At 34.2% G+C, this 19,054-nt stretch overlaps 2 protein-coding genes across 2 annotated transcripts in view; one reads left to right on the forward strand and one right to left on the reverse strand.

Moving 5' to 3' along the window:
- LOC138701198 (borealin-like) overlaps nucleotides 1-12,277 on the reverse strand; it is a 29,465-nt gene extending 17,188 nt beyond the window's left edge. Inside the window, exons 1-4 of the mRNA XM_069827836.1 lie at nucleotides 12,204-12,277; nucleotides 10,145-10,276; nucleotides 4,576-4,703; nucleotides 1,809-1,926 (exon numbers count right to left, since the gene is read on the reverse strand). Of these exons, the coding sequence (XP_069683937.1) occupies nucleotides 1,809-1,926; nucleotides 4,576-4,703; nucleotides 10,145-10,268 (370 nt within the window). The 5' untranslated portion in view covers nucleotides 10,269-10,276; nucleotides 12,204-12,277. The remainder of the gene's footprint in view (nucleotides 1-1,808; nucleotides 1,927-4,575; nucleotides 4,704-10,144; nucleotides 10,277-12,203) is intronic.
- On the forward strand, nucleotides 12,211-18,437 carry LOC138701197 (protein CUSTOS). Its single transcript, XM_069827835.1, has 4 exons — nucleotides 12,211-12,312; nucleotides 15,338-15,462; nucleotides 15,539-15,674; nucleotides 17,897-18,437. Exons 2-4 carry the CDS (start codon nucleotides 15,345-15,347, stop codon nucleotides 18,384-18,386), a joined length of 744 nt encoding a protein of 247 aa, XP_069683936.1. The 5' UTR covers nucleotides 12,211-12,312; nucleotides 15,338-15,344; the 3' UTR covers nucleotides 18,387-18,437.
- The last annotated feature ends 617 nt before the right edge of the window (nucleotides 18,438-19,054 follow it).

Raw genomic sequence — 19,054 nt, forward strand, 5'->3', positions numbered from 1 at the left:
TAATTTTTACGTTGATATTAACATAGAAAGGATTTCTATATCAATAGGTATCTACCTAATGTGAAAAATAAGAAGATGACTTTTCATCAACATCCATCCCCTACTTATGACAATTTACAGTATCTGTATATTACCTCAATAATCATTTCCCTTGATTTTGGATTACAACATATGTCTGTAAAGGACAACACAGCTTTCACTGGACGGAATTCGAGTATATTACGTACTAAAATAATAATAATGTAAATATAATAATAATGATAATAATAATAATAATAATAATAATAATAATAATAATAATTGAAATTAACTATTAAATCAACTAAAGTTATTGAAAATTTGAGTAGAAATAATTAAGGAGCGGATTTCTATGTAATTAAATATTATTTTTGCGTGTGATAAAACACAATTAACAAAGTTAAAAATTCCGAACATGATGTTTCAAGTTTAAAACCCGAATTTTATTTCACATAAAAACACATATTTTCACAAAAAAATTATGTAAATACATATTTTCAGGAAATCTATTATAAACACATAAATCTTGAAGTTTTTTTACTTAAATCATTTTTTTACAAGAACTTTTAAACATTTTAAAACTAAATCACTAATGTCACTCAGAAGCACGTTATCTTTTTAAGAATTCTTGGTTGCTTCGAGTTTCTAAGTGCTGTGTGGTGTATCCGTGATCCATTTTTGTAATAGTATTGCCGCAAGTTCTGAGAACTGCTAGGCAGCATATCAGTGTTATTATTAGAGAATAAATTAACGTGGACAAGGAGGAGAGATCTTGCAACACATAATTAGGAATGTTTACTGTTGCTGAAGATGATTTCACTCCACGCTTTGTTTGTGAAACACAACAGATAAGAGCTCGGGTATGAACATTATTTAATTTAAACAAATCTTTCGCCTCTTGCTCATTTCTATCACGTAAGGCAATATATCTTGTTGTGATTCCCTGTTATCGGGCTTCGTCAATCGATATCCTTCAAGATATACTGAAAGATGGTTATTTAAAAAACGATTTGGCTTTCCTATTAGCAAATTTAAGCTTTTTGTGTGACACCATAAAAAAAAAAAACTCGAAGCATCCAAAAACCAGTTGTCTGAAACAGGGAGGTGCGTGCCGTGGAAATTAAACTAGACTCGCTACCAGGTTCAGAAGCACAATTACTAAGGGACAAATTCCAGAATGTGTTTGGGAAAAACAGTGGATATAAAAAAATGTGTAAAGTTGCTCAAGTATTGGAGGGTGTGCCTGTAGGTGAAATTGACAGTGTATGTGTTTGCGACATTCCTCTCTTTAAATATGCACGTCTGAAGTCCTGTGATGCGGAAAGATCGTTTTCACAATATAAGTCGTTGTTCAGAGATAATCGGCATGCATTTGTGATGGAGAATTTGGAGATGACCTTTGTTGTTCACTGCAATTCTCGGCCAACTACTAGCACTCAAGTGTGGTTGGCGAGTACCTAGTAACATTTTTTTTTCCAAGCTAAGTAAGGTATTTCTGTCATATTTAAAACAAATATTTTTTTGTTTTTAGCAAATATTTTTTTGTTTTTAGCAAATATTTTCGTACTTTTTAGCACATAAAAAAATAAATATATTTAAATTTTTTAGCACATAAAAATCTGCTCCCTAGCAATATACTGTGTCATAAATGAGATTTAAATTTACATTCGAATAGTTGAAGATGTGCGCACACGCACGCACACATGCATCCACGCACGCGCGCACACAGATATATATATATATATATATATATATATATATATATATATATATATATATATATATATTACCTTTGGGATGTATAACTGGAACAGAACTGGAACGCTTCCTGAGATGTGAATGGAACTTCACCCTTGCAGCATTACTTGAATCACTTTTTGTTTCTGCAGTCTTCTGGTTGGTTCGTGCCTTCGAAATAAAATAAATATTGTGAAGATTTTTCTCGTGCACCATATATGATTCAACCATAATGACTGTAACATTGAACAGTTCGAAGAAAATATATTTTACTTTTACTTCTGTTTCGTCCACATGCACCTAACTTCGTCCATTAGCTGTTCATGAAACTGCCACAGGTCAGCGTATGGTAGCTCAAGAATATCAGTTCATTTCAAAAGACTAGGCGTGATGCTGGTTATTCATAAGTCAATGTATTCAGGTATATAGCCTATATGGCTTATGAACCATTGAATGAAAACTTAATGGAAGTTTTGGATTTAAATTAAACAGTTGTGGAAATGTGACAGACAGAAAAAAATAGTGTTTTGTAAGAAATTCAGAAAATTGTTCAGTTACAATGGAAGCACAAGTAATCTCCAATATCATCTTAAACATGATCATCTCTTTCAAGGTGGATCTACATCTACTAACATTGTTACTTCCAGTTCATCTTCTCAATAAACACTGGAGCACCTAATAGCAAAGCCTGTATCATGTGTTACAGAAACTGAAATAACGAATAAACTTTTGAAACAGTGACGTGTTTAGCTGGAGCAAACAGATGTGATTGTAAATAAATAAAAACTGGAAACTTTTGTTTTTTTTAACTTTTTGTGTAGGTATATATCATCATTGTCAATAATTGCTTCTTAATAATTATTTACAATATAGTACATCAATAAAATTAAAAATATCAATTTGTAAAAATGTATTATTGTGATGTACCACAGTACATATCATATTTCCGTGCAGGAATTCTGCATTATCATATGATGAAAGATGAGGGGAGCAGAGAAAAATTCCCTCCAACACTGGGACTCGAACCCGGGTTTTCAGCTCTACATCCTGACGCTTTATCCACTAAGCCACACTGGATTTCAGTTCCAATGCCTGAATGAATCCTCTCACTTTAACTTTCACCTCTTAGTTTCCCTTTTGTGGCCAACCCTCACGCACTATATCACAGATGTGTGACAATGGCACAATGTCAAACACACTACTCTCTTTCCAGCTAAAGATTGAAGTAAATGTAAATAAATGCACGTGGCTTAATAGTTCCTGATTGGCTATTGGACGCACAACGCCTCCAAACTCATGCTTGTCATCTTCTTCCTCATATTAAAATAGTTCCTTCTAAAATAATAAAATGTATAATATACATGGAATACGAGTGAATTAAACATGCTTATAAGAACACTTTCTCACGATTTAAACAACATGTTTATATTATTAGTTTCAGACATTGCATGTTAAATCATTGTAACGTGTATTATGGCAACGCGCATGTGTAATAGGCATTAAATCCCTCCCAAAGTGACTTGCAGCTTCACAGAGCACATCAGCACGGCTGGTATAACACAGTGCGAGATTCGGTGTTGTCAACCTCAAATAAATTTCTGTAGAATTAAAGAAATTCTCCGCTCTTCAAAGAATAACATTTAATCACGAATCTACAGAAAATTAAAATCCACTATTCCCATTTTGTAAATATTAACCCTCTGTGAGCATTTTACGGGTTAGTTCAATGAATGTGTTGAAATGTCTGCAATATATCAGATGGTGGCTGCCCTGCGTGCTCACTTGCTGAAAATAATGCGCCCTAGTGGCTGCTTTGGTAGCTAGCTTGCGATTGCAGAGTAATACATTTCGATTTTGTTTACGTCTACTTCAATCTTTAGTTGGAAATAGTTTATGTAAAGAGGTGCACTCATTACGAGTGACTAAGTGGCCGGGGTCCGATGGAATGAGCGCCGTCTTAAATCACTAAGTGCCGGAGAGAATTTTTCTCCACTCCACCATCATACGGTAATGCAGAATTCCTACACGGAAATATCCTACGTACTTCGGTACATCACAATAATACGATATGTGTAAATAATCACTCAGTGATTTAAGACGGCACTCATTCCGTCGGATCCCGGCCACTTAGTCACTCATAATGAGTGCACCTCTGCACATTGTGTGTTGCACATTGTACCACTGTCACACATCTGTGACACAGTGCATGAGGGTTCGCCACTGAAGGGAAACTAAGAGGTGGAACTTAAACTGAGAGGATTCAATCCGGCATCAAAACTGGAATCTGGTGTGGCTTAGTGGATAAAGCATCAGCACATAGAGCTGAAAACCTGGGTTCGAGTCCCGGTGCTGGAGAGAATTTTTCTCTGCTCCACCCATCCTTCATCATATTGTAAAAATGTATTCTTTTTTATAGCATGTATGGAATTATTATAAAATATTAGTTGTTTCTGTTCGAACTTACAAATACTATTTAAAATCGATTGAAATTAAATTAACTGGTTGATTAATCGACTAAAGACACCCAGTTAACCGAACAAAATGTTTAGTTGAATGACAGCTTTAGATACTAATTCTTTTACATCAACTTTCTATGTAACAGAACTTGCAGTTTTGTAGGCAAAAATATTTATTGCCATATTTCGCTATTGATTACAACATTGTCTCAATTTGAAGCAACATTTTACACCTTGTGTCACACTAACTCTCAGGGACACATTTACCCCACATGACATGATATACAAAATTACAAGAAAAATTGTCAAACATTTAAAAAACATACAAATGACAAAACCAATCTACGCATAAGTATATACTCACCCGAAGTTCTTTCAAAGTCATATTTCCAGTTGTTCTAGATATTGTTCCTTTCGCAATAGCATACTGCTTTTCCAGACTTTGTAGCTTCTTCTGAAGTAACTCATCCCATATGGCCAGTTTATTCTTAACTAAAATTGAACAATAATATGTGTAAAACACAATCAAAGTTGCAACATTCATGTATGTTTACCTTAATGATAGTAATGATGAATTTCCATACAATCAGTGTCAATAAGTCACAATATCATTATGACTGAATATCCAGTATAGTAGAGAACTCTACTTGAGAAAGTACAGATCTTTTATTTCATCTCTGCCTCTATGTAACATCACAGTTTGCGATGAATGGAAAAGAGATAGCAAAAGATTCCAATGCTTTTTAATATGCTGTTGCCCATGACTAATATAAGTCACTAGGAATTTAAGTCACTCACCAGCAGAGGTATAATGAAACATCTGTATATTAAGGTTACAGTTACTTACAGTTCTGTTATAAATACTTAATTAACAATTATGTACTATAAATTAGTTAGGATGAAAATTTGCAATAAATGTGTTGAATAAAATTTAGAAACTGCTTGTGTTTACGAAGAAACTAGTGTAAGCCTAATGACTTCAGAAATTTCCTGCTATAGTCAGGGGTCAGCTTACTTCATATCCTAAGGGTGAAACCTAGCTATTTTTCCCCCATTTCTACATATGCTAGTGGATTGTGTGATTTTCTAGTTTGCAAGATTGAATTTTCTTCTGCCAACTTCAACTTCGTTTCGAATTTCGATACTGACAAATACTACAAATGGTAGTGATTTTGTAACTGTTATGTTGGCAGCTGAGACAAAAGTTGTCGGTACCGGAGTTCCATGGAATTAAAATTGTACTAGATTTCTCAGCCGGTTACTGGAAGCTAGTGAAATCTGAACATAGTAATAATTAATTAATATCAGTACAGTGAAACCTCTCATTTACGGACATCGAAGGGACGTAACAATCTGTCCGCATCTCGGAGGAGTCCTTTATTGGGAGGGAGGCTTCCCAATCTAACAGTAAATTTATAATATGCATTATGTATCCCTTCATGCTTTAAATGAAATGTATTACTGTAGTTTAATTCTAAATGCAGTGTACTACAGTAAATTCTTTGCAACTTTGATCTACAGTAGATAAGACCGAAAAAGGAAAATAGAGCACTATGCCATGTAATTTTATTTTAAGTCTACAGTTATGCAGTACTGTAATTTACAGTTTTCAACTCAGCCTTTACGTTCAGGTGCCATGTCTCTCGAAACAGAATTGATTGCAGTGAAGAGAATAATCTTACTAATCCTATCATGTGTCGAATAATGTTTCACGCTTGCGGAAACCTTTGACCCATCAGATAGGTTAAATTTAATGACTTTGTTTATCCACCTGCTTACAGCTAACAAGGGGTAGCCGGCTGGGCTAGTGGTACCCTACGAGACCCTTATTGTCTTCTTTCATGTTAAGGAATTTCTGAACTAAATTTTCCATTTTTCTAACACATTAGGTCTTGAAATCCAAGTTCTGTCCGCAGTCAGGAGGTAAAGCAAGCTTTAGGACTGTGAAATAGCTGTCCCTGTCCGTGTCTGAGAGTGTCCGTAAACGAGAGTTAAATTTATCATTATTTCTATATTATTTCAGTTGGGACATAAAAATCGGTCCGTATATGAGGAGTGTCCGTATCTTGGGGGTGTCCGTAAGGAGAGGTTTCACTGTATTAATATTAACACATAGTGTTGCGTTGTGGTTACAATTGAGGACAGTTTTTGCAAAACTTGCTAACTGCAAAACTGAGATTTTGATGGACTCGTTAACATAAGGCAGACCTCTACATGATGTTCAAAGCGTCTTAGTAAAATTGGGTTATTTCCCTTCATTGTAGTGTGTCAAAGTGTGATCTTTTTTCAAAACTTGCTTTCTCCTATAAGTGAGAGATATAGCAAAACTTGCTTACTATAGTGGTTTGTCTCTCCTGTAAAATTTAGTTTTTTCAATTAAGCAAGTTTTGCAAAAATGGTCCTCAATTCAAGACTACAGTCAGGTAGGCCTAAGTGTAAATAAATGTAACACACTTGGGTGTGACAATGAAGGTGGGTGATCGAAAGAATACCTTTCACATTTTACTGAATTTCTTTGGCGTTTAGATTTTTATTACAATAATATCAGCATCAGCGTAAAGCGTGCTATGAGAGTGGGGATAACTTCCCCTACTGAAGTTCTGTTTTTTAAGATTTAACCGAAAGAAGATAATGAACAAGGAATTATGCTCACGGAGACAGCAACTTCATTATAACTATTTGCGCATCTCTCCCCCCCTTGCATCACCTGGCATGCTTCCCCTATTCACCAATAGCGCCAACTCCATATTCTTATTCCCTCCCCAGTTTTTTTTTTTTTTTAAAACTTTGAACACGTATTTATATTACAGCCATAACGGAACAAGAAATATGGGCGCTAGAAAAAAGGCGAGTGGGGATAAAAAGAGAAACCAAGAGTCAGGAAGTGATGGGGAAGAAAGTAGTAAAAAGATTAAGGGTGCGAGTGTAAGTGGAAATCTAGGATGTGAAAGTAAAAGCGTGAGGGGGAAAAATAAAAGAGGAATAGAAGAAGAAGAAAGAAATAGAAAGAAAGACAGAGATAGAAATAAAGCAGAGACGAACAGTGAAAAAAGGTCAGAACCTGCGACAGCTGAGGATATAGCAATGGTATTAGATATGATTAAAAAATGTGGGGATGTGATCAAAAAGTGCTAGTAAAGGGAAATTGTAAATGATAGAGAAGTATAGGGGAGAGAGAAAGTGTATAAGCTGATGTGGAGAGATAAATATAAGTATTTATAGGAAGTGAGAGTAGTGTGAAAGGATTAGGTGTAAGTGGAATAGTGAGAAAGTGAAAGTGAGCGCAAATAGGAATGAGTGAAAATAGTGAAAAAGGATTAAGAGAAATGAACAAGTGACAGCATAAAATTAGTACTAACATTTGAACGTTGGAACAGTAAATGAATATAAGAGAAAGATATGAGAAAAGGTTAAAGAACAAAGAGGGCAAATAATTCAATATGATAATTTATAGAGAAAAAGTGAAATTGAAATTTTAGTGAATAGTAGTTAGAGGAAAAAGGGGGTTTGAAAGGCGTATATAATTTTAGATATATTACGATTAATGATCAAATAGAGAATAGCAAATGAAATGTAGGAGAAATACTGAAGGGGAGATTGACCAAGTATAAAAAAGGTACATAGTGTAATTGGGAGTATTTGTGTAGACACGTACTGCAAATAATGTGTTACTGTAATATGTTAATGGTGGCACCGGATACAGAAATGTGAGGTACACCATACATGGAAAGAAGTGCTGACCAAATATATCATATCATATCATATATTACAGCCATTCCAGACAAACTGGGAATTCCAATGGTTTTTTTTTTCAGAAATATTTCTTTATTATTCGTGTAAGACACAGATAAGGCTCTAAATTTAAATATTCTAATGTTTTATTTTCAAAAGGAAAATATTTTACAAGTTTATGGGCATTGAATCTAAGTGATTTTGGCTAGGTAATAGGTACTTTTTGTTTCCCTAAAGTTTGCAGCACTTACTCATAAAGAGATCAGCTGTTAATGTATGTTCTTCAAGAAACTATGGTTAAAGAAATATTTTTTGAGGGCTTGCACTGTCAATTCCAGAGCTCCAGGATCGAAGAACATTTTACTCTCTACCATATTCTTTCTGTCATTTATTTTAAGAAGTTTGGGTTAATAAAAATTAGCAGTCTTACAGTTCAAGTGAATATTTTGACTTAGAAATGTCACAGTTGTTTTGAAACTGGAAAAATGAAGGACATTAACTCATCTGTAACATAATTACTTACTTACTGGCTTTTAAGGAACCCGGAGGTTCATTGCCGCCCTCACATAAGCCCGCCATTGGTCCCTATCCTAAGCAAGATTAATCCATTCTCTATCATCATATCCCACCTCCCTCAAATCCATTTTAATATTATCTTCCCATCTACGTCTCGGCCTCCCCAAAGGTCTTTTTCCCTCCAGCCTCCCAACTAACACTCTATATGCATTTCTGGATTCGCCCATACGTGCTACATGCCCTGCCCATCTCAAACGTCTGGATTTAATGTTCCTAATTATGTCAGGTGAAGAATACAATGCGTGCAGTTCTGTGTTGTGTAACTTTCTCCATTCTCCTGTAACTTCATCCCTCCTAGCCCCAAATAGTTTCCTAAGCACCTTATTCTCAAACACCCTTAACTTATGTTCCTCTCTCAAAGTGAGGGTCCAAGTTTCACAACCATAAAGAACAACCGGTAATATAACTGTTTTATAAATTCTAACTTTCAGATTTTTTGACAGCAGACTGGATGATAAAAGCTTTTCAACCGAATAATAACAGGCATTTCCCATATTTATTCTGTGTTTAATTTCCTCCCGAGTATCGTTTATATTTGTTACTGTTGCTCCAAGATATTTGAACTTCTCCACCTCTTCAAAAGATAAATTTCCAATTTTTATATTTTCATTTCGTACAATATTCTCGTCACGAGACATAATCATATACTTCGTCTTTTCGGGATTTACTTCCAAACCTATTTCTTTACTTGCTTCCAGTAAAATTCCCGTATTTTTCCTAATCGTTTGTGGATTTTCTCTTAACATATTCACATCATCTGCATACACAAGCAGCTGATGTAACCCGTTCAATTCCAAACCCTCTCTGTTATCCTGGACTTTCCTAATGGCATACTCTAGACTAGAGCAAAGTTAAAAAGTAAAGGTGATAGTGCATCTCCTTGCTTTAGCCCACAGTGAATTGGAAAAGCATCTGACAGAAACTGACCTATACGAACTCTGCTGTACGTTTCACTGAGACACATTTTAATTAATCGAACTAGTTTCTTGGGAATACCGAATTCAATAAGAATATCATATAAAACTTCTCTCTTAACCGAGAACTCATCTGTAACATCCGTGACAAAATGTGTGTAACATCTGTGACATGTAAGAAACAGCTATAAAGTATTTACCAATTAGGTTTTTGTGAACTAAGTGGATGCCATGAGATTTGCATAGCTTTCACATGGACACTATGAGAATGGATCTCTTTTTGCTTGAGACAGAGAGCTGTGTTTTACACTCTTTGTTAATAAGGTGTGAAGCGAGTTCACAAATCTTGTAACAGTGATGAAACCTTTTCTTTATTTTCTTCAATAATAATAAACTTTATTCAAATAACTTTTCTTCTGTAAAATGATACTGATCCTCTAAATTGATTCTAATAATAAAAGTTTACAAAAGTCATTTCATTTTCAATATACAGAGTTTTAAAACAGTAAAAATGTAACATCAGTGACAATTGGAATGACTGATTAGGAGATTGTCACGATGGCCATGACTAGACCGAGATAGTCATGTGACTCCAATTTGTGCCGTAGCCTGTCTTTCTCGTTAGCCACGATTATGATGTAATGAAGTCAGAGTAATGACATATTTGTCACATTCACACAAGGATTGTACGAAATTAACGACAAGACTTACGTTCTACATCAAAATCTTCTACCCATGTAGGCCTATTAACATTTTCATTTTCTGAAGTAATGGAATCCTCTGACTTAACACTGGCAGTAGTTCTTCCCCTACGACTTCGCTTTTTAGCTGGCATGTCTACACCTTAAACAAAAATGAAATAATTCATTATTAATAACACAGCATGTGTTTAAAACTGGTTCTTTCAATATTCAACTATAAGACAAATATTCACTGTATTACTATCCTAGTTATATATAAGAACAGAACATTGCCTCCTAAATATTCACAAATTCTGATTTATTCTGTTCCATACCGTACAAGCGAAGTCTTAAGTGTCATGCCCTGGATTAGCGAAATGGAATGAGTAGGCTACTGGTTCGAGTTCTCATGAAGAAACAATTTCCTCATGAAATGTCGACAAATGTATAGGATTGGTGTGCGCTTAGCATCATGATGAATTTTGGAATGGATAGCAAAATGAGATTTCAGCTAGAGGGAAGTGATCATCGTGTTGAACACACGTTATCTCCGTACTAGTGGGATGATCGTTCACCTCTGCTGACGTTTAGGCATGTGGACGTGAGACCAGCAGTGTCGATCTTGTGCCTCCATGGACTGTCGCACCACGGATTTAATTTTATTTATTTATTCACGTTATTTTAAGGATAATTTAATGTATTAAGGAATTTAATCTTAAAAGCACAGATAATTCAAAATAACGGAAGGGAAATTCATTAAAGGGGATGAAGTCCTGAAATTTATTTTGTGAACAGATTGACCACATTGAGCTAACAATAAATGAATACATAATTACCACTTTCGAAAGTCAAGATATCGGGACACATAAGGTTTATATTTTGGAGGAATACAAGGATACTTAATATGAATCTTGTCAGCAGACTTACAAAATAATTTTGAGCTTCGTAATTTTATCTGCAATTTTGTTGTTCTTGCTGATGCTATTATCTTTCGAAGGCATACCGGTAATTCGCATCGCTAATTGCTCTGAATTATTATTTCCCATGCAAAAAAATTATGGTTTATTTAATGACGCTCGCAATGCAGAGGTTATATCAGCGTCGCCAGTGTGCAGGATTTTTGTCCCGTAGGAGTTCTTTTACATGCCAGTAAATCTACTGACATAAGCCTGTCGCATTTAAACACACTTAAATACCATCGACCTGGGCCGGGATTGAACCCGCAACTTTGAGCATAAAAGGCCAGCGCTATACCAACTACGCTACCCAGGTCGACTTTCCCATGTATTGAGGTGATTTTGTGTATATACTTATTAAAACTCCCAGAAATTACACACATAAAACGTAAACGTTACAATCATATTAAAAGCATTTCTACCTTTCTTTTTTTTTCGGAGTGATTTTCCATGCAATAAGGTAATTTTGTATGTATCAGAATATCTCCCAGAATTTACACTTCTAAAACAAAAGATCAGGCTTACCCCAAAAACTACAGACTAGGCCTACTACCTCAAAATTGTGTACAGTAACGTACAGCACATATATGAACATATAGCCTTCACTTTATCATGTTAATTGTAAGTAGGCCTAGTATAAATAATACAAAACAATATATCAACATACGAAAATGAATGTCTCAATATAAAATAATGGCCTCAATGACAATAGCAGCCTGATTCTTCTCCACATTCGAAATCCTGATGTTTCAAAATGCTAATATTTCAAATTGACCGATTCTGAGTAGTCCTCGCAGGTGTTTATATCACAAATTAAAATAATTTAAGAACTTTATAACACATTAAACATACACAAACTAACTCCTATAATTCAAGCTGTTTGAATCAAACTCAAAGTAACGTACAAAATACAAAACATTCGAACAACGAAAATCGCTGGCAAGCAGTCAATTCATGCAACATAAAAGAAATACATTATTACATATATTAACCGTTTATTACTTCATTTATGAACTATTCTTGTAGTATATTGTACAATCCAAACAAATGTAAGGCCAATTTTATTACAAAAACAAGCTAAAACAAATTATTTCTTGTACTTAACTACTTGGTAATGTGTCATTGTTGGTATACCTGTTCCATTCACAATTCGCCCTTCGATGAAATGCTGCTGATTGGATAGTCTTCCGCATGTGCATGTGTTTGTAAATATACACCGAATGAGGTTAAGTTAATGATGTTGGTAAGTTTTCATGCAAATAATATAGTTAATATATTTTTACTGGAGGAAGAGGGAAAGGAAGGTAACCCTTTTTTTTAATTTATCAGAATATAGGTGTCTTTGGTCGCTAAAAATATGTGAGGTATCTTTTAATGTAATGTAATCTTGACGACAAAGAACTCGGTACCCTCAGAATGACATCAAGAGTATTAATAACTACTGAGGATAAACTCCAGAACATGGATTGCACTCTTTCCCTCTTACTTCAAAATTCCAGCCTTGTGCACACAAAATAAATTATTGGCACTGAAAAGTGCCTTTTCGTAAATATAATGATGCTACTGATACTTGCTTTGCGATTTGCGACCTCTGCTTGCAATGTGGTGTTAAAGTGCTATAGAGAACGAGGTACTGTACCGTGCCAATTCTTTGATCAGAAGTTCAGATTTCAAATCCGGCCGAGGGCGAAAAATCCTTAGCATGGTTTTCTCTGGGAGACCCCTCTCTCTGATGTAGAGCTCCAGGCAAAATTTGCTTGCATTTCTCGCACACACTGACCACTGAGTGCTTGGAATAAGTATTTTCCCAATAAACTGTAAATAAGTTATTGTTTAAAATTACTTCAATATCGAATGCTTATAGTAGAGATGTGTCGGAAAACCATGTTGCCTTTGATCTAGACACTCATCATGCTATATGAGCTCTTCAGAATGCCCGGAAGTCTGAGAAATGCAGTTTTTGTTTTACCTGGTTATTTTACGACGCTGTATCAACTACTGGGTTACTTAACGTCGTTGGAATTGGTGATAGAGATGGTATTTGGCGAGATGAGACGAGGATTTGCCATAGATTACCTGATATTCGCCTTACCATAATCAGTTCAAGCTGCCATCGAACCTGCCACTTGAGCTGTGCTGATGGCTAACAGACTGTTGGTATCAATCCAATGCAATACTTAGGTCTATTTGATTCTCAAAATTGTGGTTGAACACCCCATAGGCACTCGTATTTGCTAAAAATCTTCAGTAAAGCTAATCATACTTGCCGCCATTTTCAGCTTAAAAGGTACACCATCACCAAATAAAAAAATTTTCAGTTTATTCGCGGTCTCCTAGAACAATCACCTGCTTGCTACATGCTACAGTTGAACGAAATACTCATTGGCAATGGGTAACTTTCAATTGCTGCATGCGTTTTCATGTTTAGTGGAAAAAAGGCATGCACAATATGTAGAATTGTCAACAAATGAATTGACATTTTTCTGTTTTATAAAATGAAATATGTCATAAAAATATTGACAAATTGTAAAATTTTGCCTGTCGTGGTAAAACTTCTATGAAACAAGAATCTGACCAATTGTCACGATTTTCCTGACAGTCAGAATGTCTTATGAAACAGAAATTTGACAATTTGTAGAGTTGTCATTTGTTATTTGTCAAAATGACATATTTACAAATTGTCAAGGTTTTATGAGTCCCATTCAGATCCGTGTCATCCCTTGAACCTTCTTCCCCCCCCCCTCCCCACTTTATTATGCTTTCCGGCTCTAAAAGTCTTACAGTTTATGTTTAAACAATCCCTTGAACTTATTATTAAATTACCCACATCATCATCTATTAAGATGATAGCTTTCCTCGATTCTTTGGATATAATCACAGCACTTCTTCCATTTGTCTTAGTATATCCAGAAAAGAGTTTTTCACACACTGTTTGTTTTGCACTTTAACTTGCGTTGGTTTGCAACTTCCTCTTTTATTTCACCCTATTTGGACTTCATCCCGATTTGAGGGGAAGCGTGACTCCTTAGACCACACAGCTACAGCATGAGACATAAATTTTTAAAGTTGTATGATTTAATAATAATTGAAGAGCTACAGATACAGTGGAAACAAAACAATGACAGAAATGTCCTATTGCTAACGACATCAACTGACACACTGGATATAGCCAGACTCTCTTAAGCTGCTTGTACACGATAAAATTTTTCTTCCAGTTCAGTACCTTACAAGAAAACTTGTCAAAGATTGATCTGTATTGAAAAATATTTGTCAAAGACTGTTTTATATTGCTATATTAAGACAGTTGATTCCCGACTTACCACGCAAATCGTCTGTAGCTGCATTTAGATTGGCAACAGGCCATGATTGTTTGGCCAAACACCTACATAGAATTGGAATATATCAGTCCCCTAACTGTTCATTGTGCAACTCAAATCAAGAAATGGACTTAGAACAGCTCAAAATCTGTGCGTCAGTGGCTAACCATGACAATATCTTTGAAAAATATTGGAGTGCAAGAGGTCAAATGACTTTATTGTCAAATGCCTGGCATTAGAAAACAACAACATATTGCTAAAGATTTTACAAGATTTTAAAATATGTGCTTCAAGTTTATTGTAACTTAAGTCGGCCTACCTACCAAATATTACAATATTAATATGTCAATCTTTTGTAGAAAAACTATGCTAAACAAAACAATATTTGTATTACTTGACTGTACAGTACCTAAAAAGAAGTATATTACGAATGCAAATTGTTTTAAAACAAAATATTTACGACTAGTATTTGCCTAGGTTAGAATCATTTAAAAAAATACGTGTTTTGGTACTTAACTCGAGATATCTGCCTTGCAATTTCCTCATACGCATTATTTTCTCCACTTTATTTAGTACACACGGCATATAGGCATGAGTTTAATTCATATAATTCAATTCAATTATTATTTTGCAAACAACTTCTCTCAGCCAGAACTCTAATGTTTTTTGTGTTTTTGGCACTATTTTCAAATTTTATTAGTCAATTCCTTCAAAGAATTGACAAGTCTGTGATTGATTAGAACATGTTATTCACTTCCAAGACAACCAAAGACTTGTAAAGCATTGTGTAACATTTGTAAAGTACTAAAAAGTCTTAAGAAGCATTGAATTTGACGAAAATTTGATCGTTTACAAGCAAATTTAGATTAATAAATAAATGTATTATATTATGTTGCTTTATAAAATGGAGAGTTTAAGCTATATTTAAAAATATTGATATTGATATTACAGGAACAACATGTCAGAGTCTGACACCTCAAGTGAAGAAAATTCTGATCTGTTGAAAGAAGCTGCAGATGCACAATTCTTGAACGACTCTTTGTTCACCTCACAAAGAAACCAGGGCAGTGATATAGGTAACAGCTTTGGTAATTTAACTATCTTTATGACTTTTCCCTTCACTTTTACTTATATAAATTATATAATTTTCAGAGCACAATGAAATTAAGGAAGAGAAGAAACCTTCACTCAGACCACAGCTGGATAAAGAAAGACAGTATAATGATCTCCATGTGACACCAGAATTCCAAAGTTTTATTGCCAAGCATCTTACAAAAATAATAGATAGGTAAAAGTCTTTTTTCTTAAGTAAAATATTTTCCTAATTTACCTCTTAAGAAGGGTATATATTGTTAAAATGCATGTTATTATAATATTGAAGTAATTCATAGTGATTTTTAGTAGTATCTTTCACTTTTGTTTAAAACTAGTTTAGAGATACGCAGTATGGCTGCATGTTGTACATAAATTAATGTTCTAGAACCTGGATGTTTGGCAAAATGCTTTTTTACTGGGTGGAAGTAAATCATTATTTGCATAGATATAAATGTGATTTGGAGTAAATCAAAGTGATAGGGCCAATTTTTATTTTGTCTTTTTAAGGTGTTTCTTACTAATAAATGCCTTTTTTTTTTGTCACTTTAAAGCAATATTTCTTATTTGCAATTTTCTAATTAATTATAATGTAATTAATGTGTATGAAATTTAAATATTTGAAACAATGACTAACTGTACCAACAATAGTAAATAAAAGTAATTTATTTCGGTGCTTAATCTGCTAATAATCGTGCTTTAATACTATTGGTGTAATATGAATAATCGACAATCCACAGTTTTAAATATATTGTCATGTCCTGTAAATGACATCCTGCAGATATCCCCGGCCGGAGATCCGAATGGGGGACTATTTTACCTCCGGAAAACTTATCTTAACTTACACAAATCCAAATTGCCCTCTATGCAACAAAGAAGAAGAAATGACTGAAGATCATCTCATAACCTGTGAAGTTCTACCTGATGGATCCACCACAAAGAAATATTGGAGAGCAAGAACGCTAATGGCTTCGTTGCCAAAGCCCGGCATTAGATAACAACAACAACATATATTGTCATGTCTCATGTCTTCACGATACCAACAATCAACTTCATAATTTTAAATATTAAGCTCGTTCTCATAGAAGTTGTCACGTAGTATTTTCAATTATTGTTTGCTTTCATAATATTTTCAAATCTTACTGTTTCAATTTTGTGCTACATGTATTTATTATTGTAGGAGAAAGAAATTTGAGCGAGGAACAGTCAGTTATTGTTGGGGGACAGAAGGTATAAGATCGGTTAGCTAGAAAGCCTAAATTCAGTAAACCATTGCAAAGTAAATTTCATGATTACGTTAGTGAATTTGGTGCCCATGTGTTTTCAAGCAATGGAACAGTTTTGTTATGTAAGGTTTGTGAAAAGACAGTTAATCACGAAAAAAAAGTATTTTATAAGCCAACATGTGTCACCTACAAAGTAAATATGTGACTTAAGTTGATATAATTTAAATTTATTGCTAAAATATATAATGCCCTTTTTCAAAGATTATTATTATTATTATTTTATTTTTTTGCCTGCTTATTTTAACTGTAATAAATGCCTAAACATCCGGGCTTAGTTATAACATTAATACAACCTGAGCTATAGCAGAGAAAACTAGCATGTGGCATTTGTGCTATCAATTCAGTTCTCAATTTTTGAGGCTTGTGGCTGAACATAATTGTTGTGGGGTGAATTTTCTCTGATTATTTTGTATAGTTAAAAATTAAATCATTAACTCTATTACTTACTCAAGAATGTTTCATAATTACATTTATGCTTGACCATGCCGAAATGTAGTAATTATACACCTGGTAGCAGTCCTTTAATGCATGTCATTAAAGTACACCTATTCATTAAAGTTCAGGTTTTCGATTATTCTTGGATATGCAATTGAAAGACGAGGGAAATGTCACGGAGGCTGGAAATCCAATACTGTCGCAGAAGGTTATGTTCTGTTACTATAATAATTAGCGTTAATTGTAAATAATATTAAAATAAATTCAATTTGTCATCTCGTTTTTCAATTCTAAATCAATTTCCAGGTTATATCAAAATTAGTTCATGTTATTCTCTACATTACCTCAAGGTCAATGACATTATTGTTCCTCGGAAAAAAATCAATACTTTCGCGTCTGCGCACATTCACAATTCACGAGCATGCACAAGGTCACTTCTGATCTTCAATCAGATACAAATAAAATGAATACATCTGAATAATTTCAAGTTAGAAATATGGTCGAGCATAAAAAGTAGTATGAAACTTGCCTATAATGGTAATTAAGACGCTCGTTTCATAAACAAACATACTTGCGTCTTAATTACTGTCATTATAGGCTCGTTGCATAATGTACTATTTTAGTCAAATATACAAATGTATTTAAGTTGGAAAGTCAATTTCAATTGCCTACATACCTGCTAATTATACTGTTACAGGCAACTGGTGGAATATAACACTGATTTGTCTTCTCTGCAAAATGGAAACTTCAGTCAATCTGATGGAGGAGTTAGGTTGTTCGGATGTTCTTCCAGTTATCTGTGTGCTGAAACGAATCCTTCCTATAAGAGGAAAAAGCGAAAAGTGCAGAAGGAAGATGAAAATGAAGAACTGGAAAAATGCAAAGAAGTTTCAGTGTCTCCTGATTGGATTCTTTCAAAAGAAGAGACTATTGCCTGGGTGAAATCCCACAGAGGAGAAGTTTTGACTGTTAATGAAAGTGGAGACGTAATCAGCCATGTGAGAGCAAAGAAAAAGATTAAATGCAATAGCTATGGAGTACGTGATGATTCTTTCCACATAAATATAAACTCGTCTACAGAAAACCTGAGAAGTATAAAAGACAAATCGAAGAGGAAAGAGAAGAGGAGAAAGCTGAAAGACAAAAAAAGACACGAAAAAATGATGAATGGAAATGTAAAAGGATAAAATATGAATAAATATACAATGGGAACTGTTTCTTTAATTGATCTAAAAATAAACTTATTAAATTCTGCATGCTCCATTCCCAATAAAATTGCAACCTACCTTACATTTCTTATTGTACAGTAGAGGCAAAAAAAAAAAAAACTGGACCGACCCTTGTAGCTGATTTCAAAGCCTTGTTCACTCCAGAGCACAATAGACTGGTAACTAAGACTTTCATGGATGTTCTGGGAATAATAAGTTAATTAAGTAGTTAAATGTCACTGCAATCGAAAAGTATTGGGAATAAATTTGAATAAGGAACAAAAAAAAGTTTCCTTCCCAGGCAGGATTCGAACCACGAAAGTCTTAGTTACCATGCTCTGGAATCAGCCACAAGGGTTGGTCTCGTAATATTTCGAGAAATCGATTTGACAAGATGGCTGTAAATGTAACAACACCTAACCTATATAATCCTGTTCAACGTACTTTTTACTCTGTAAAACTTAATTTTTGGTCCTAACAAGGTCATGATGAATAATAAAGTATTGTAAAATATGCAAGAATAATTATTCAGTTATCGAATATGCATTATGGTATCGATTCTTATTGAAGTTGCAATATAATATGGATATACAGTAGGTATAACCTAATCCAGGTACTGAATCTGTTATTCTATAATATAGAACACA

The sequence above is a fragment of the Periplaneta americana genome, chromosome 6 (assembly GCF_040183065.1).
Source record: "Periplaneta americana isolate PAMFEO1 chromosome 6, P.americana_PAMFEO1_priV1, whole genome shotgun sequence".
In the NCBI taxonomy this organism is placed as follows: Eukaryota; Metazoa; Arthropoda; class Insecta; order Blattodea; family Blattidae; genus Periplaneta; species Periplaneta americana.